Source organism: Carassius gibelio, chromosome B13, assembly GCF_023724105.1.
Source record: "Carassius gibelio isolate Cgi1373 ecotype wild population from Czech Republic chromosome B13, carGib1.2-hapl.c, whole genome shotgun sequence".
Classification (NCBI taxonomy): Eukaryota; Metazoa; Chordata; class Actinopteri; order Cypriniformes; family Cyprinidae; genus Carassius; species Carassius gibelio.
The window spans coordinates 3,713,187-3,734,434 of record NC_068408.1 but is presented as its reverse complement, the minus strand read 5'-3'; the positions used below and the strand labels follow the sequence as shown (position 1 = coordinate 3,734,434).

At 34.5% G+C, this 21,248-nt stretch overlaps 1 protein-coding gene across 1 annotated transcript in view; it reads right to left on the bottom strand.

The window, feature by feature from the left end:
• The window catches only part of LOC127970008 (integrin alpha-9), an 83,682-nt gene that overhangs the window by 38,750 nt on the left and 23,684 nt on the right, over nucleotides 1-21,248 (bottom strand). The window contains exons 11-15 of the mRNA XM_052572191.1: nucleotides 17,692-17,786; nucleotides 16,510-16,600; nucleotides 15,089-15,134; nucleotides 14,840-14,994; nucleotides 12,525-12,685 (exon numbers count right to left, since the gene is read on the bottom strand). Of these exons, the coding sequence (XP_052428151.1) occupies nucleotides 12,525-12,685; nucleotides 14,840-14,994; nucleotides 15,089-15,134; nucleotides 16,510-16,600; nucleotides 17,692-17,786 (548 nt within the window). The remainder of the gene's footprint in view (nucleotides 1-12,524; nucleotides 12,686-14,839; nucleotides 14,995-15,088; nucleotides 15,135-16,509; nucleotides 16,601-17,691; nucleotides 17,787-21,248) is intronic.

Sequence of the window (21,248 nt, the reverse complement as noted above, 5' to 3'; positions counted from 1 at the left end):
AAGTGTGCACGTGAAGTCTTTGCACACTTTCTGAAATCCACACTGTGGTATGTTTGCACACTACACTAGTGCTCTGCATTCTTTCTAAAATCCTATATAGTGAGGGCTTCGCGCGGTTGCTTCATTGCTTTAAAAAAAAAAAAAAACACCAGCGTGAATACTTGAAACATGTCAACTCATTTACGCCGACATCACCTTATTGTGTCAGTATCTGGGAAAAGACGAAAAAAAGGAGAAACATGCACGCAACAAACTATGCCTGCAGCATTTAGACACCAGTATTATAGCTTACAGGGAATCCAAAGTGCACCCAAACACCAGACCTGTTGGTTATTTTAGGATCTTATATTTCTGGTCTGTTAAATGCATTAGACATTTTGCAACGAGCCTTCAGCGCGTGCTGAGTGAGCGAGCGCCTTAGGGTCCGTTCACATATCGCTCCTAAAAACGCGTGGAAAACGCTAAGCGCGTCTTTCTCCTCCTTTCCAAAGCGCTCGGGCAGAAGCGCTCATGAGGCGTCTGTCTTTGCTAAGCAACAATGACGTGCTCTCTCCATGAGACGCGGAAATTTCAGCGAAGGATAAATGGATTTGCAGCTCTAAAAATCGCTTGCAGTAGCTCTGCTACTAAATTTATTTCAAAATTGCAATCCATATACAACTATGATCAGCTGTTCCTTCATCTTGGCTGAGTTTTCAACGTTGTTATGGGAAAGGATGAAGCTGATTGGTTAGTTCTTGTCACATGACCCGCGGTGCGCTTGCGGCATTCTGAAAAGTTGAGATGTTTTTGCATTTTGCTGTATCTAAAACGTACCGAACCGAACCGAACCGAACCGTGACATCAGTGTATCGTATCGAACCGAACCGTGAATTTTGTGAACCGTTACACCCCTAATATATATATATATATATATACACTGTATATATAGCCATACAGTCTGCATTTACAAACATTTGTGGTGAAAAAATGGGTTGTTCAGAAGTTCTCAGTGGATTTAAGTGTGGTACTGTGATAGGATGCAACCTTTGCAATAAGTTTGTTTGTAAAATGTCACCCATGCTAGATACTCTGTGGTCAACTGTAAGTGCTATTATTGGAAACGTTTAGCAAAAGCAACATCTCAAACATACTTCCAGTGAAGGGAAATCTTAATGCTTCAGCATACCAGCACACTTTGGACAATGCTATGTGGAAACAGTTTGGGGAAGACACTTTCTATTCCAGCATGACTGTGGCCCAGTGCACAAAGCCAGGTCTATAAAAACATGGTTGGATGAGCTTGGTGTGGAAGAACTTGACTAGCCCACACAGAGCCCTGACCTCTGACCCCACACCTTTTGGAACAGACTTTGCATTGGAAGTGTGCCTATAATGCCTTCAAATGCTGTCTAGTTGGGCAGCTCGCTAGAGCTGTAGTGACGCTGAGGCAGATTTAATTTAGGCTTGTTTGCTCAAACTGCAGCCGTTATCACAGGGACACATAGTTTCCGAGCCGTTCCATTAAACCCCCCTGAGGACTGCTGAAATTTTCCCTTGAGAATGATGATGGTTAGCACACACTGGAGTGAGAGCATGTGGGACGCCCATCACTTGAGCTGGCTGGAAACTTATTCCATGTGTGGTTAGCATGCAGAACCCCTCCACACTAATTCATTTTCCCTTACTGTATGTTACACAGCACCCACAATGCACTTATATCTTATTGAAAACACAGTGGCTATGTCACATGACCTAATATGTAAAAAAAAATGCATAATGCACACAGAACAAAAAATTGATTTACATTTACATTTATGCATTAACAGACCCTTTTATTCAAAGTGAAATACGGTGCATTCATGCTATACAGTTTTTATACCAGTATCTGTGTTCCCCGGGAATTGAACCCATGACCTTTTGCGTTGCTAATGCAATGCTCTAATGCAATACACATAGACACATAAGTGGATGAAATACTGGAACAATGTCCTTGTAAAAATCATGTTCATAATGTAAAAGGTATTCGGTATGTGACCTTCAGTTGAACACACAGCTGGGATTTATAAACCTGGAATAGAGGTGCCATGCTCTTGTAGCGTAAACGGTCTACAATTTTATTCCAATTTAAATACAATAGAAAAAAAAACCTCAAAATTAAGTACTGGGAAGCATTGCAGCAATTAAAATTTTATGGGAAAATCCATTTAACTATCAGGGGAAAAAACTTATTAGACTTATTAGAATGAGAACAAAGCATTCATCACATGCTTACGGAGAAATCAGGCCAAGATACACACACTCTCTTAACACTTCACCAAAAATTAAACTGCCCTGAAATCTTTCCAATGTGCAAAAATACACCGGTATTTACAGGACATTCATTTAATTTGGAACAGTAACAGAACTCAGTCCCTTTGTCCTTGACATGTACAGTGATATTTCCATGGCTCTACACATCTTCCCTGCTGCTATCTGTCGACATAAATGCCTGGAATATCTGATATGCCCTTAGGTTTTCCTCACTAAGTGAGGAGGTGGGTCATGTCAAGGGGAAGTGTAGGGAGAGCTAAGAAGATCCTTCACTCCTGATACTCATTCCCAGAATTCCAAGCTGTTCCAAAAACAGGGCACTCCTGTAAAAGGTCTCAAAATCAGTGCGCACCCAGGAAGCACTGGATGATTGGGATTAGCTCCTTTTATGGCGTTGTAATGTGAGTGATGGATGCTGGAGGGAATATGGCTTCCATCACATTAAAACCAGTTCAAGAACACTACACAAAATGAGGCCAAGCATAAAAATAATGTATTTTGAGAAGCTGGCCTTCTGTTTTTACAGCTTTCAATCATTTTGAAAGACATCAGATCATATCCGTACGGCTTTAGTTATCTACAATGCATTATTCAAAACTGACAGGAGACTAAAATAACTTCTGTTTCAGCTGTTGGATGTTCGCTTTCAGTTCTATTAAGAAAAATAGAGGAACTACAGCAACAAAAGAGGTTCGAGGAGTTTCCTTATGATTCTATCTTTATAGAAATAATATACAGAATCCAATGTGTTATACAACTATAAAACATAAAAATCAGTAATAAATATTGTTGTCATCTGATAACAAGTGAAATCTAGTGATCTAGGAAATGAGAAACCATTTCTAGGAAACTAGGATTTTTTTTTTTAAATATACAATAGTGTAAATTTAGGAAAAAAGATAGAAGACAGAAAAGAAAGGTCAAGTTGAGTGTACTGCATTACACACACACACACACACACACACACAGCCGGAAAAATAAGTATTGAACACATCACCATTTTTCTCAGTAAATATATTTCTAAAGGTGCTGTTGACATCATTTTTTAACCAAATGTCGGTAACAACCTAAGTAACCCAAAGCATACAAATAAAACAAAACAAATTAATTCAGAAATTAAGTTATGTGTAATAAAATGGAACGACACGGGGGAAAAGTCAACAGCACAGCACCTTTATAAATATATTTACTAGATAAATAAAACAAATTATTTACAAATGTTTTTGTTCATGTATTATTTAGAATTATGGATTGAATATGGAACACTTCATTATATTCAATCTAGAATACATTAAAAAAATGAATGTAAAGATCAACAAATGTTACATTTTTAGCGAATCGTTATTTGAAATATCAGAACATGAATTCAGTTGTTGATAGATTAAGCTGAATGTTTGTTGTTCAACAGCAGTCGGTCCATTAGCTTTATCTCTCTGTGTGAACATCAGCTCATCCTGGACGCTCAGGACGACAGCGACAGATGCTTCCTGCTTCTGATGAGATCAGGCCTCATAAACCGCTCCACTGCTACAGTGCAGTTATTCTGGGTCTATTGTTCTGATCGCTGCCTGCCGCCTGGATACAATCTCCAAATCTACAGCGTGTGGGCTGAGAGATGTAAAATAAACTGCTATATGTTTGAGCCTGTGCACTGAAGCTAGTCCACCACTGCGCTCCATTAGAGACCACTAGTGTGACTCTTGTTTAACATTCACTGGAAAGAAGTCAGGTGTTCAACACCAGACACATAACAGCATGTCATAAGACCACGTGAACAAGACACGCCAAAATCATGCTTTAGGGAACAGAAAATCAAAAGTAACAGAACAATGTGCGCTTGATGAAATGCACAGGTTTGTGAGACAATTCATATAATGGAAATGTTGGTCGAGACGTAGTTTCTGCTGTACAACCAAACCCTTTCTCTGTGGCTCATTTTATATTTAAAATGTGTTTTATTATATATTATGATATTATATTAAATATATAAAATGTAACAAATAAAAAAAATATTTGAATACTATATATAATAATATATACTATATATATATAACACACACTATATATATATATATATATATATATATGATAGTGATATCATGGCTTTTTAAACTTTAGACACTCGAATATAATACAATTATAAAAAATAAAAATAAATTAATTATAAAAGATTAATATTAATTATTAATATTAATTATATTACATATTGTATTATATTAGTAATACATTTTGTACATTTAATTTACTATATATATATATATATATATATATATATATATGATGACTGTCATATATACTACAGCAAGTCTGCATTAATAGCTTAACATCATTTAACACATTCATTTACATTCTGGATATAATATAATACTTATGAAGCTGGAGTTTTTATGCAAAAATTAGATTAAGCACCATGCTGTCTACTTTACCTGGATCCAGCAAGCAAATAAACAGACACTTTGCTATTTCATATGAAGTTTTCTGCCATTTTGATTGTTTCCGATTTCTTTCCACGACATTTATTGACAGTTTTGTGGGTTTCTTGCATTGTAGTATCTTTCTGTCACGTGCTTTATAAATAGGTTCTGGAGTTGTGAGCGTGTTTAATAGGAGACAGCTGGATATTATTACTTTCCTCCGTGTGGATTCATTGTATCAGCTTTCTTGGCCGGGTGTAAATGAAGCCCGTGGAATGGCACTGGAGGAATTGCAGCGTTGTGTTATATGTGGCAACACAAAGCCGTCCTATTCCTCGTCTCTCACTGGGTCAGTGCTATGAATACAGTCAAATAAACACAGCACGATCTGACACATATGTGTGTTTGAGAAACAGAATCAGTGTTGTGTGACACTTTACTCTGTTCTAAAAAACTTAGAAAGCAGCATTTTATGGTATTGCAGATGTTTGAATACAGCTCTAAAAATGACTGCCTTCTGAGATGCCTAATTTTAGGACAGATAAGGCAATTAAAAGGTCATCCAGGATGACTGAAAGAGTCCAGAAAATTTTTATGAATAACCAAATAAATCAAAATATAGACTACTTCTATAAAGAAATTGCTGTCCATAGGTTTTAAAACACTTTTATTCAGCGGGCAACCATTGGATTGATAAAAAAATGACAGTAATAATGTTATTATGCTGCTATTTGAACTTTCTATTCATCAAAAAAAAAAAAAAAAAATGATTAAGTTAAATGTGAAGCAGCACAACTGTTTTCAAAATGTATAATAACAACAAATTTTAATAAAATCAGTTTTAAGAAGAATCATGTGACACTAAAGACTGCACTAATAATGCTGAAAATCCAGCTTTCCGAACACTCAAATAGTTATTTTATATATATATATATATGTATATATATATATATATATATATATATATATATATATATATATATATATATGTATATATATATATATATATATGTATATATATATATATATATATGTATATATATATATATATATATATATATATATATATATATATATATAAAGAAATTGTATATATATATATATATACACTGTATATAATATTATTGTTTGTTCTGTATTTTTTTATCAAATTATTGCAGCCTCCGTGAGACTTCTTTAAAAAAGCATAAGAAATCTCACTGATCCCAAACTTGGTAGTGCATATCGTTCAACACTATTTAGGGAGCAGACAGATGGACAGCTTGGTTTGGGCCATTGCAGGCAGTTTATGTAACTCAGAACGCATGTGTTTGAGTGTGGAGAGCTTAACTGTGTCAGAGATGTATATCTATTATATGCTATCGATTACAATCCTCACTGGCTCCCTCAGTGCACTCATTGCATGTGGCCGGCTGTGGAAGTGAACCACATACACACATTTGAGGTGTTGGTGTAAACATGGTAAACAGAACTAGCAGGGGCATGCCACACAACAACCAGACAGCTGCAGGAATCTGACAGTCTTTAGCTTCTCCACTACATCAGATCCCAGTCCTATCTGTCAGTATCGTGAGTGATAGAGTGACATCTATGCACAAACTAACCTCTAGTACATAAGATACTGGAATGTAAATGTATAAATGATGCTAATTTCTATAGAAAAAAAAGAAGTGTATCAATGAGGTTGAAGGTACAACAGTCAATGAGGATCTAATGTACTAAATTTCATATTTAGTACAACTGAATATATTGTATTCAAATCTATTTCATAAATATAATAAAGAATTCTTATGTTCATCAATACTGCATTTATTTGATATGGGAAAAAAAAGAGTAATATTTCGAAATTGTATAATTTAAAATAATTATTTTTTTATATAATTAATTATTAAAATAATTATTTTAAAAACAATTATTAATCATAAGTATATAAAATAATTAATTTTGTTTATTTTATATGACTATGTATATTATAATATTACATATAATATAACTGTGATTATTTTTAAAAATATAAATTTTTTTACTTGCTATTGTTTTTATTAATAGTTTTTTTATACACCTGAATTTGTCTAGTTTTATTTTATATGACACATATTATAATATTATATAATTTATTTAATTTATATTTGCTTTCTAAAATATATCTAAAAATATTTTATTTTATATTACGTACATTATAAAAGAATATAAATATTACAAAACGTAATAGAATACATAATTTATATCATGTATTGCATGCATAAAAAATACTGTTTAAAGGTGAGTCTGTAATGATTTCTGTGTTCAAGCTGATTTATTGCATTGGGATTCAAGGTGAACTGTCTAGAAAACACTCTGCCATTTCCCTTTTACTAGTGAAAACAGTGTGTGTGGCCGCCACAATAACACAGGAAATAGATTCGTCCCTTGCATCTGGTTCTGTTCATTTGAGTGTTGAAGTCCCTAATGCCTTATCCTTCAGCATGGACATTTAAACCCTGCCTGACTCGCTTCAACACTCATCCATGTACATGCAATACGGAAAATCCACCCAAGCAGGTTTCTGACCCATCGTGCACGGAGAGCCAAGAAGAGAACACACATAAGAGCTTGAATCACGGATTGTGAAAATGACACGAGATGATGAAGTGAATGGTTAGCATCAGGGTGGCAATGGTAAGCCAAGAATCCATCCCAGTCTTCCACTCAGTTGTTAATGATTTCCCGACAACATCATCCACAAACTCCGACATGCATCATGATCAGAAAAGCCTCTCAGGTGCGAGTGCAATACATATGCAGCTCATCTAGCTAAAAATAGCCAAAGAAAGAAAATCTGGCATGTCTGGTATAATATTCCGAAACCCGTGCCAATAGAAATATGTTTAAAATGATCAACAAGATTCTTATGTAATGCATCATATTCCAGCGGGGGGAAATTATAACTAGACTATTAACTAGATTTGGAGAAACCCTTGTAGATGCATGTTTCCTTTGGCACGATGCAGGGGTTTTACAAACGTTTCTAACCTCGCTGTGCGCAGGAAGGGTTGTGTCAACCAACCACAGCAACCATTGGAAAAGCAGAATAAGTTCAATTAAATGTACGTAACATCCTCTGATTAAATCAGATCTAATTCTGTACTGTGCTGCAATGATCCTTCTTAAACAGGAAGCGCTGCAGGCCGTCTCACGGACTGTGTCTGTTCAGAGATATAACAGAATAAAGATAAACACAACTCAGATATCTATATTTGGCCACTTTGAAGCTTGTCTTAGATATAATTCATTTAGTTTCTGTAAGCCAGTCTACTACATATATAATATACATTTGAATATTTATAGAAATAACACATTAAAACAAAACACATAGCAAGGTAAACAAAATAAAACGGTGTATGCAGATCACTCTTAAATCAAGACAAAGGTCCATCTTAAATACAGTATAGTGAACTATAGTGAGTCTGAATGTGTTGAGCTCGCGGACCGCTGTGACGTTTCTGTAGAGTTAGCGAAGGTTCCCCAGCTGGTTTCCATTAGCATACCTCAGCTAGTGAGTGGGGGTCCTGGCTTCATGTGGGAGACGCTAACACTGGGATAAATGAGAGGATAGCCATGCAGACTGGCCCTCGGGACTGATGACGGGGATCTGTGCTGCTTTGAGCTCGCCGACTGAACAAACACTCGTGTTTCGGAACATATTTGAGAGTTTTTAACACACCGATACAAGGCTTTTACTTTATAACTAGCTGGTATGGGAATTTGTAATAGTGTGGAAGCCTGTTTCTGCTGTGGGACGGAATCATAAAAACTGCAACTTTTTCAGACTTTCTAGAAACTGGAGAGAGTTTGCAATTTTGGAATAAGAGTGAATTGGAATGAAATGGAATTTGAAAAAAAACTTGGCTATTTGCATGATTTTTAAATTCTGACTTTTCTTCTCAGAATTGGGACTTTATCTTGCAATTCTGATGTCTTTATGTTCATTTACATTTATGCATTTAGCAGATGCTTTTATCCAAAGTGACTTCCAGTGCTTTTAGGCTATAGATTTTTATTTGTATTTTTTTTTTTACCAGTATGTGTGTTGCCTGGGAATTGAACCCATGACCTTTTGCGCTGCTGACGCAATGCTCTACCACTGATTTTTACAATTGTGAGATTTTTAATCTGACAATTAATACTTCTATTCTTTGTAGTCCAAATTGTTAGGAAAAATTAAGAAGTTTTATTTATTTATTTATTTATAATTTTGGCTATTTATAGTAAAGTATCCATCGCCCAAAACCGTACACTAATTTACTCATCAAGTTAGTTTGTAAAATACGTATCATTGAAAAGTTTAAGGGTCAGTAAGATTTAATTAATTATAAATATTTAATTAATACTTTTATTCAATAAACGTGACTGTAAATACATTTATAATGTTACAAAATATTTATATTTTAAATAAATGAGGTTTACTTCTTTTCATCACAATAATCCACTGAAGGGAAAAAAGCGACGCCTAATGATGCTGAAAATTCAGCATTGCATCACAGAAACAAAATAACATTTTACAGTACAGTATCAACAGTTATTTCAAACTATTTTTTTGTTTGAAGAAATGCAACCTTTATGAGAAAAAGAGACTGTATTCATTAAGTCTTACAGAACCCAAACTTTTGAACACTAGTGAAACTATGAGCTGCTTTATCACCCTGTGCATACAGTATAAAAGCAGCCCATGATAAAACCGCCGTAAAGCCATGCCTGGCATGATAAGTTTAAACAATCTTATAACACGTCACAGACACAGATGCTTTTCTTACCCAAACTTTAAACAGAGCAGCCCTGCTAATGCAAACACTTCTCACAAACGCACAAAGAATCCAGCGCAATAAAAGTGCGACTCACGTAAATACAGCTGACAGGTTAATGCTAAGCTGCGCTAACAAGGTCAATTAACTTCAGACTGAGCTGACAGTGTTTACTATGATCACAACATTGATATGCATACTCTGGACTTAGAAATATAATCAAATGCATGCTATAATTAGCAGCGCAAATTCAACATTAGATGTGCATGTTCTGAAGAAAACGTGAGAGAGGTTTGCACAAACCAAAAATAGTGTTGAAGTGGGATAGGATGAAAAACACACCAAAGCACCGCTAAAAACAGTCTATGCCGGAGGATTACAGATAAGACGGCAGTTTTCTCCACATGGAGCTAATAAAGACTCAACTTGGATGGAAACCCGTGTAAACCCTTCGATGCGGGACAGTCAGACTGTAAGTTTCTCCAGTTTCTCCACTGACAGACAGGATTCAAGTCAAATCTACCGAGACAAGTGTGTTCTTCCAGATAAACGAGTGTCTTTACTTCAGACGAAAGCGGTTTATGCTGCTTGATCCGTTAAGGTTCACCCAGTGAGATCCACATGTCACCCAGAACACGAGGAAAACCTTTTACCAACAAGATCGAATTCTCAGCAGCCATTAAAACATATCTATCTGTATTTGTGATTGCTTCAAAACACGTAAACTACACTGACTCACACACCATGTGCAATAAATAAAGCAGCTCTCTAAATAATTAGGGCCTGAGAAAGTGATCGTAGGGTGTTTGATAGGATGTACAAACACAATGACAGATGCGGACACAAATCTGCAGTGACCACAAACAAGATGAAATATTAAGATGCATACTTCCCTACAGCACAGATGCATTCATTGGTTTAAAGCTCAAGCAGGACATTTAAGGGTCACTGTTTAAAAAAGGTGATTTTTTTTAAGGCTTAAAGTCATGGCACTAAATGCTAACAAAATATAAGACATAGTGCTAAAAACGTAATTTTAAATGCATGCATATGTAAAAAATATGCATAAAGCATTAGCCATTCAAGTCTTTTTAATGCACATGTTAATGAAGGAAGATAAAATGCACACAGTTTTGTAGATCTCAGTCTTAAATCTGCACATGTGTGAATGTGCTTGAGTAAACGCATGAAGACCAGGTCAGCAAACCCTGCACTGTATCGTTACTGCTTGTATTTTTTGGTTAATGCATATTTGTATCATGCGCTGTTCCATATAAAGCAGGGATAGGAGCATGGTATGGGTTGAACCCTTGCTATGGAGAAGTGGCCTGCAGAGGCTCATAAAGCAGCACCAGTGAAGTTTACAGCCTCCTTGTTAAGAGCTCAAGCTCCACGTCGCCCTGAGGATACTGACGCTGACCGAACACCGGGAAGGCAGACTATTACCAGCAGACAGACAACAAGAGCCCAACTGTGCGGCCACAATGACCACTGTCTCAGCAGAGTCCCTAAACAAGGTCTCTCATTAAGAGCCCGCATTTCAAAGGTGGTTGTTTGTCACCTGATGATGAGACTTTATTATAGGTGAACTTCTCTTTTGAGCTGCCACATGACTTAATCAGAGCTCGGCACCAAACACAGGCAAATGTCTGACGTCCACTGAGGGCAAGACTGCAGTAAACAGCAGCACAGTTTGAAATGGCTTCAGAATACAGCACAAGAGTCATTCTCCAAATTGCAACAAATAAAAACTACTATTTTGAAGCAATTACAGAAAAATGCACATGGACTTATTAGGTGCATGTTGATGGAGTAAAATAAAGTTCATCAATAATAATCTGTGATCCTGATACAACTGGACTGAGACCTCTATGACAACAAGCCACAGTTAAGTCAACATGAAACGGCATCCACAACCCAGTTACTTGCATAATATGACATATTTCCCAATGAAATGCTATAATATATGAGCAACAAAGTAAGCTGAGAGTTTATTCCATCAGGAATTGAATGCATTTTTTAAAGTTGTTGTTAGAAGGCAAATTTTACTTCATTAAAAAATAATCCTAAAAATGTATGGATGCATAATAATTTTTTTAATTATATATATATATATATATATATATATATATATATATATATATATATATATATATATATATATATATATATATATATATATATATATATATATAATTATATTTAATTATATATTAATTAATGCATTATCATTGAAATTTGTAAAGCATTTTCATTTTTTTAAGATTTAACTGTAGGTTAGGTTTCTAGGAAGGCTGCTTAATTTAAAATCGTGTCCAAAAAAAAAAATCTGCTTAACAGCTATATGATTATATAGAATTTTTTTTATATATAAAAAAACTTTAATATTATCTACTTCATTGATGCTAAATTAAAAAAAAAAAATGCTTAAATTAGTTTAAAAAATGAAATAAAGATTTTTCCAATTATATATTGTATCAGCTACAAAACAAAAGCAGACAAATGTCGAAAGTTCTGGTATATTTAAAATGTATGATTTCAATTGAAATCTGCAAACGAGTGAAAAAAGTGGAAACTGCGATGAGGTATAAAATAATGTCTTCTGAATTATCAGTGTATGTGAAAATCTGCTGAGATTGAACAAGGCTCAGGGGAAGATGGGAATCATGTCTGTTTTTCTGCAGATTAAGGGTAATACAAGTCTTCTTCATCTTACACCTTGCAAAAATGCTATATTTTGTGAGAAAGTGTGATGTACTAAAGCAAAACAAGAACTATTTTGAAATGAGCATTCAAAAATGAGTAAGAAACAAGCAATAAATTTCATTCAGACATTTTGATGCCGGTAGATGTTATTGTTATTGGTTATTAACGTTTTATGAAAGATAACTACTAAAAACTTTATTCTTTGGGATAACATGAATAGATGCACAGTAAGACCCCTAACAGGGGTACATTTTCTCTTCATGTTGACTCTAAAGGACAAATCCCTGACCCTTCGGAGCATGCAGTTGTGGGATATCAGAGGAAAACTCACCCTCACGAAGGACGTGTAGTGATGGCACTGCGGTCGGTTGATCTCCAGGCTGAAACGCTGACTTACAGCACCTGTCTGCTCTCCACCATTTCCAAAATACACCCGCACCGGCAGACCTCTGTGTCTCTTATCTGAATCTGCCGTTAGATTGTACAGCAGCTCTGAGGAGAAGTACACAAACACACATTTCAGGAAGACAACAATGTGGAAACATCTCTGAAAAACACTCACTATCAGAAGCGTTCCAGCGCAAACTCTGGGATTTAAAAACAACGTCAAGTAAGAGTTCCCACTGTCAAGTCGTGGAAATGAGAAAAGACAGTACAAGAACATTTCTGGGGTCAGGTACAAGAGTTAAATATTTGTGGACAAACATGGTTCAAAATGTCCTGATGAATCTCACACAGAAATCTGTAGGTAATATTTCACCCCAAAATGAATAAATAAAATGTAAATTAATGAATTAATTAATTAATAATTAAAATATAAATTATAAATTAAAAATAAAATAAACGAATGAATAAATAATAAAAATTGAATGAATGAATGAAATAAATAAAAAATCTAATAAATAAAAGGAAATAAATAAAATGCAAAAGATTAAATACATTTTGACAACTTCCCTCCAAAATACTAATCTTATTCTCATTACAGTTATACAGGGATTTATTTTAAAAACACGTTTAATTTATTATAACTAATAACAATAAGTGTACTCATAATTGTAGTTAATAAAAATATTATATTTTCACATTAATACAATTTTTTTTTTTTTTATATATATATGTAAAATGTAAAGTAATAATAATTGATCTTTGGGCTTTTAATTGCTCAATGCGCTAAAAATGTGTACTTGCAATTCTGTATATAACTGCATACCTGACCAACAAAAATCTTGAATCTTGTAAATGTTTCAAGTACTTTATATGAAATATAATAACATTTTTGCTCTTTTGGTTTTGGGATAAAACAGGATCCAGACATCTCTTAGGTGAGATTCATCCATCCACACGCTCTTCCAAAAACCAGAAAATTGATCAAAAAACACAGAACCTTGGACGCGGCCCCAGAAATAGCTGCTTTCTTTCCACAACTTGATGAATTTCTTTACAGCTTTTGTTAAATTCATCCAGATGAGGTCAAATGTGTGACAGCAGGACCATTCCTGCGTTCCTGAGGTTGAGAAAGAGCTATTATTACCCTGCTCTCTCACAGGATATTACTCTGATGAACGTCTGTGAGCAGGAAGGACCGATGCAGGGGTTGTTGTTTTAATGCGTCCAGCTGTGAGCGCACCATGAGCTCACAGAAGCAGGGCGTCTCCCAAACACAAGGTGCTGCAGTTCTTTCCAGCGCGGGTGCCAAGTGGAGTAACACTGGTGCTCTGTACTTCTCAGAAACCTCCCTTTATATAACACCCCCATTATGCACTCCATGTCCCACAAGGCCACACCCACTCAACGAGCAGTGGCCACACCCAAAAGTTGAGCAAGCGGTCATTTGTGTCGAATCCCTGCGGCTGCACAGTGTCCATCTTGTCAAGTTAAACAAAAACATGCAGCCACGCTCATCGAGTCGAGTCATGAAAATAGAAATAATAAAATAAAAATACTAGATTTGATGAAAAACAAGTCTTCTCTGAGTCATTTTAAAACAGTGATATCCTAACATTTGATGATATTTCATAATAGTCTGTTCTAGGCCTGTCTGTGTGTTGACAGAGTGAAATAAAGTTCAGCACAACATGCACTGACCTCCGGTTCAGGACTGTTTGCTCCACGGGTCATGAGAGCGAAGACACAGCGGTTAGTTAAAAACAAGAGTTATCAAGAGCGGCTAGTTATGGGTTTATTGTGTCTGCAGACACCTGTCAATCATACGAATGTGTATTCAAGTGGTGTTGAATGCGTGACATTAAACAATAGACATACGATAAAATTTGATTAAGAATAAAATAATTTAAAATAAAATTTCAGACGAATAAATAAAACGCAATTTCAAACAATAAAATATAAATTATAAAATATATTTTTAAATAATAAAAATAAAATAAAATAATAAAAGGTAATAAAATAAATTATTCTAAAATAAAAATAAATAATAATATTAAAAAATAATAAAAAATATAATAGAATAAAAAATTAAAATAAGAAAATATAATAAAATAAATAATAATAAATAATTAAATTGAAAACTTATCAATTTAATAATATTTTTTATAAATAACATTTTTATAAAACTTCATAAAATAAAATAAAATAAAATAAAATAAAATAAAATAAAATAAAATAAATAATATTTCCACAGAGACTCACCTATGTGGCCAGGTACTTGTTTTCCTCGAAAGCTCATGCAGATGCTGACGTTGAAGCAGTTGAGATGCTGAGGGCCCTCGTGACACTGCGGTACTGTGATGTTTATCGAGACGGGGAGGAAGATGGAGACGTCTACAGAGATCACCGGCCTGGATCTGTCACAAGCAACAGCAAAAAGCTCAAAGCTACATCTGAATGAAGAATTGATGTAAACACAAGCTTTTGCTGGCTCAGAAGTGCACAACTTACCTTAACAAAACCACACTGTCAGCCATGAACGCCCCTATCGTCACATCTGAAATGGGGGGGAAAAAAATATATAATGTTTTTCTGGAAGGCCAGGAATGATTTCATACACTCGGTGATACTATGCTGCTAGAAAAGATGCACAAAACTTGTAGCTTTAATACTAAATAACTTTAAAATGCTATTTATGGGCTGACAAAGTACAAAGACGTTAAGGTAGGATTCGCGTTGTCATGTTAACTAAAATTAAAACTACTGGAGATCAGTAATTTAGATAGAGTTGAAAAAACAGAACATTAAGTCTCTGGGGTATATTTGTAGAAATAGCCAAAAATACATTGTACGGGTCAAAATTAAAGATTTTTAAGTAAAGATCATGTTCCATGAAGATATTTGGTAAATTTTCTACTGTAAATATTAAAACTTAATTTTTGATTAGTACATTTATCATAGTTTATAGTTTACATTATGCATTTTGCAGATGCTTTTATCCGAAGCGACTTACAGTGAATTCCATTCATTATGTATGATCCCTGGGAACTGAACCCACAACCTTTTGCACTGCTAATGCAATGCTTTACCACCTAGCCACAGGAACCATTAGTAATATGCATTGCTAAGAACTTAATTTTGACAACTTTTAAGGTGATTTTCTCAATATTTTGATTTTTTTTTTTTTTTTTGCATCCTCAGATTCCAGATTTTCAAATAGTTGTATCTCGGCCAAATATTGTCCTCCTAACAAACCATACATCAATGGAAAGCTGATTTATTCATCATATGACCCTTATGACCAGGGTTTTGTGGTCCAGGGTCACATCCTGTATATGAAACAGATCAAGCATTTCTTTTTTAATTAAAGATGAAGCTTCCTTTGTTTGATTTTCTGTCTCGTCTTTGTTTAATTGGTGTGTCCACTGTGGAATGCTGTAAATAAAATGCTTGCTGGCCGCAGAACTATGAAATAAGAGCAGACCAAATGTGTCAAAGAACGGTTAGGAAAATTAAGCAAACACTCAATCTGCATTCCCTGGATTAGCACAGAACGGGACGTTCTCCATCATATAATTAATCTCTCTTACACAAGAGTCTTCCGTGGACTCGAAAAAAGCATCTTCACAGCAGTTTTCACCTCATGAGTCGAGACACATCGGATCACATGTTGTGACGAATCACTGGTGTCTTAAGTTACGCATTGACTTTTAATACTTCAGAGGTTTCCAGAATGGAATAAACTCACTGGAGGCTGGTAAAAACGTTACATGTTTCCCATCTTTACGCGGAGATCGCAGAAGGCCAATGTAAGTGGTCTGGCACCGGTCGTGGTTTCTCACTGAATGTGGTCGGTTTTGATCTAGTTAATTCGGAACATTCTCAGTGTTCATTCGAGGAGAACTAGCCAAATGTCTAAAGCAAAGCCAAACCTGGATATCCGTTTCCATCCATGTCCACATTGCCGGAAATCGACTGGCCGAACATTTGGAGGGTGGGGTTGATGCTTCGCCCAGACAGTCTCTGCATACGATCCAGGTGAGAGAGAAAATCACATCAATTAATCAAAAACACCAATTCTGACCAAATCATTAATAAATCATTCTCAGATTTCTGAATGCCATGTAGTTCATTTATTAAATATTTTAGCTAATTATGCTTTCAGCTAGCGATATCATGTATCACTCTCAGCTCCAATTATTTTTTTTCCCTCTAAATCAGCACAAAAGCCAGTGGATTCCAACTGGATCTACTAGTTAGCCATCAAATCAAACTGCTAAACTGCATGAGCTTTAATATTTCACAGTAAAACAAGTGATGCACTCCCAGCTAACCCAATCTTTTGGATTTATTTTAATACAGACACAAGTAAAGCTCAATAGCACCATAAATAAATGAAAAGTCTAAATGAATGGTTTGCAGTATACAGTACTGTTGAGAGCTGAGAACGTAAAAATAAATTAATTATAAATAAAATAAAATTCACATAGTGGAATTTGTTTTTATGTTTCTGAATCAAGTGTTGTTGAATCTGTAGCAAATACAATTAAATATAAAAATTAAACAATAAAATAAAAATAATATAATTGAAAAAATTATGCAATTAAATAAAATGAAAAAAAAATTACATTTAATTTAAATTATTATTTTAATTTAGATATTTTAATTCATTTACATTTTTAAATGTAAACATTTAAATAGAAAAATAATTCAATTATTAAAATAAGATAAAAAAAATCATTCTAAAAGAAAATAAATAATAAAAAACTAATATTAAAATAAAATGCACTAAAATAATACAACGGTTTTGTTTACAAAAACAAAAAGACTGGGATTTGTATTTTAAGGTCTCTGAATCAAGTGTTGCTGTGATAAAATATATTATAAAATATATTATAATAAAATAAAAATAAATAATACAATTTAATATAAATAATGAAATAAATTCAAATAAAAAGTACATTCATTTAATAAAATAAAAATAATAAATTGAAATAAAATTATTGTAAAACAAAATAAATAATAAAATATTAATTTATAAAATATAATGAAATTAAAGAAAATACATAATAAATAAATAATAGCAAACAAATAAAAAGAAAATGGTTAATTACCATTGAGTATTTCTTAACTATTCCTGTAGCATCACCGTGGTAGATGTAGACCGCTCCTCCATAGTCATCCTCTTTGGGGGCTCCAATAGCTACATCTACAGCACAAAAGACAAACACAGAAGTCAGTGAGAAAGATGGAAACAAGGGAGAAAGACAGAATAAATTGGGGTACACACTGTATATTATAACATTATAAAATTTACCACTCATTTGTTTGTCATTTGAGACAAATTTGAGGGATTTAAAACCTTTTTTTTTTTAATGTTGGGCAGACTTGTCTAAACTTGACTACAACTATTGTTGGGTGTTACTTTAATGAAATGACTTATCCACTTATCCATTACTGTTCATTTTTAGTTAATTTACTTACAGTTACTTATAAATAACTTGTGCTACATGCTAAAAATAATTTCAATAATAAATTCAATATCAAATTTGAAAACTAAGTTTACAGTCTAAGGATCAAATTGAAAGCATCGTCTTTAACCCTCTGTGCACTAATGCATTTACTTTCATTTTTTCCTGATTCACAGAGAAACCTTAAATACTCAGATACAGATAAGAGTAAAGTCAATCGATTCTAAAAACTACTTTTATTTGTGTATACTGACAATAACAAAATATTGTGCTTTTGTAAAATAAAGAGTTTAATTTCTATTGTCTATGCTTTAAGGTTTACCCAACACTGAGTACAAGTCTTTAAGTCTTAACCAGGGCTACCAGTTTTAGCTGATGTTGTAGCGCAATCTGACGTAATATTGAGTCGTCGTACAGTCTGCCCCGGCTTTTACTCAATCTCTTATTGGGTTTATACAGTCTGACAAGCAGCAATCGTAAAAGTTAGAACAGAATAGCATGGTGTGCAGCTGAATTATGCCAGATTGCCAGAGACATACTGTACGACTAGAACAGAAATGCTGGAGGTGGATCTGTGTGTGTCAGGACCCCAATAAAGTCCTGTTTGCCTGAAGCCCATCTCTGTTTGAGAGTTGCTCTGCTAAGTCACTTAATGGACACTTAGGTGTTTTTGAGAGCCTGTGAAGGTCTGTGAAACTTCAGGGGGTTGAAACAGAGTCAGAAAAAAATCCATGGTGCATGAAAACAGAGTACACATTTAACTACCACATATTTTCAATGTGCTGAGTTTCGGAAACTTTTACATTTCTGTAACAGCCATGAAATTATCAGTCTGAAGCACTGGTTATCTGTACAATATCTGAGGCAGACTGGGACTTATTTCCTGAGACTGGCTTATTTACATGCAAAATTGATAGGATTTTTTAAAATGTTTTTGAAAGAAGATTATCATGGGTTATAAAAATAAAATAGAATAAAATAAAAGTTAACAATGTAGGTACTATTTTTGGAAAATATGGATGATTATGTACTCACTGTCTCTGGAGTGTAATGTGAATGTGTAGCTAATAAAATAAAGTAAATAAATAAAATAAAACTAAAATTTTTTTTACAATAAAACAAAATAATGCAATTATTTATACAAATAATTAAGAATACAAATAAAAATTACAATAATAAATTAAAGTTACAACAAATACAATTAAAAATAAAATAATAAGAAAAATAAGAAAATACAATAAAGCACAAATAAAGTGTCACGATACTTTAGAAATCATTCTAATATGCTGATTTGCTGCTCAAGAAATATTTCTGATTATTATCAATGTTTTTTGATGAACAGAAAGTTTAAAAGAACAGCATTTATTTGAAACCGAAATCTTTCGTAACATTATACATTTCTTTAGATCAATTTAATGCATCCTTTCTGACTAAAAGCATTCATTTCTTTCAAAAAGAATAAAATGTTTTGCTAACCTCAGAAAATACCCAATAAGAGGCGGGTCAAATGCAGAGAGGTTAACCTCTTGTAAACTCTTTACGGTTACAGCCTCCTAAAGCAACATTTACTACCACACTGACCCCAGAACAGTTTATCACAGATGCTTCTCAATACATGTAGGCGGCACCATTTCATTACAAGGATTCTTGATTGCTTGAATTGGTTTCTTGTTCTAAGCACTGCCAACCCCCTCAATGTCCTACATCAGAAAGATTCACTTCCTGTTTAATCCGACACATCTGTCTCCACTTATCAGATATTCCTCGGGCCATTTTAATTAGTTTCCCTAAACACATTCAGGAACAGTTACTGTACGAGAACACAGGACAGTCCGTACTAAAATTACTAAAAGCGGCGACATGCAGAACATAGTGCTACAATCAAGCAATGCATCAGGTGAAGAGCGAAACCAGACGTCAGGAAAAGCCTCCGATTGGACAGCGGGAGCCAGGAAAATTGAGAGTCAGAACAATAGTCTCAGAGGAGATATCTGAGGTTTGAATCTGCTTCACGTCAAAATATCTTTTCCAGTTACTTGACAAACAATGTCTGTCTTTCTCCAATACAGCAGAAATATGATTTGTGCTTCTGTGATCATTTGAATGAAAGGAATATTCCAGATAAACATGACTTACAATGCACAGTTCAATATTTAAAACCATTCAACTACTGTTCAAAAGTTTGGAGTCAATGTTTAAATGTTTCTGAAAGAAGTCTCTTATTTTAATCAATTTATTTGATCATAAATATAGTAAAAACTGTAATATTGTGAAATATTATTTCAACTTAAAGGGCCCTATTTTAACGATTTAAACGCAAAGTGTAACGCGCACTTTTGCTATTTTAATGACGAAAAAACGGACCGTGCAACGGGGCACATTTCTGGAATGGGTTGTCCCTATTCTCTTTATAAATAATTGGCATAATGTTCAATAAACCAATCAGAGTGTCATGCCCCATTCCCTTTAAGAACGAGATGCGCTCGCGCCATGGCGGATCGCTATTTACATGGCGGAATTTGTTGGCGGAAAAGCTGAACGCTTCTCAATCGAAGAACTTGTGCGTGAAGTTAAAGCGCAGGAGCAGATAATCTACGGGACAAGCAGGAATCCACCAAAGCTTCCAGAGGTGAAGAAGGCATGGGATGAAGTAGAATTTCATTCATCATTATAAGTAGTAATTTGCTAAATTGCAAATAGGTAGCCTTATTCTAACACACGCAATGACTATCCATCGTTACATTTTTATATTTATGTAGCCTACACAATAATATTATTTTACACTGTAATCCTTTTGTTTTTAATATTTGGCATGTTTGTGTGATGCGCATTCCTGTGTGTAATAAGCAAAGTCAACGCGCACTGTGGACCCACATAGAGGCGCATTTTCTTCCAACGAGCTCTTTAAATAACAAAAGCATATTGCGCCATTGACTTTAGACTTGAGACCAGGTTCGAGGTGGTCTATGGCGCAGTCTATTTTCAGCTCCTTAAAATAGCAATGTGCCAGCAATGCACCTGAACACACCTCTTTTTTAGAACCAGCACGCCCCTGGGAGCACAAATGGGCACAAATGCATTTGCTAATTAAACAACGTGGCGCTGGACAGGAAAATGCGAACAGCGCCGGACTGAAACTAGCAAACACACTTCCGCTGTGCCTTGCCTCGCATTGCGGCTAGTGTATGATAGGGCCAAAA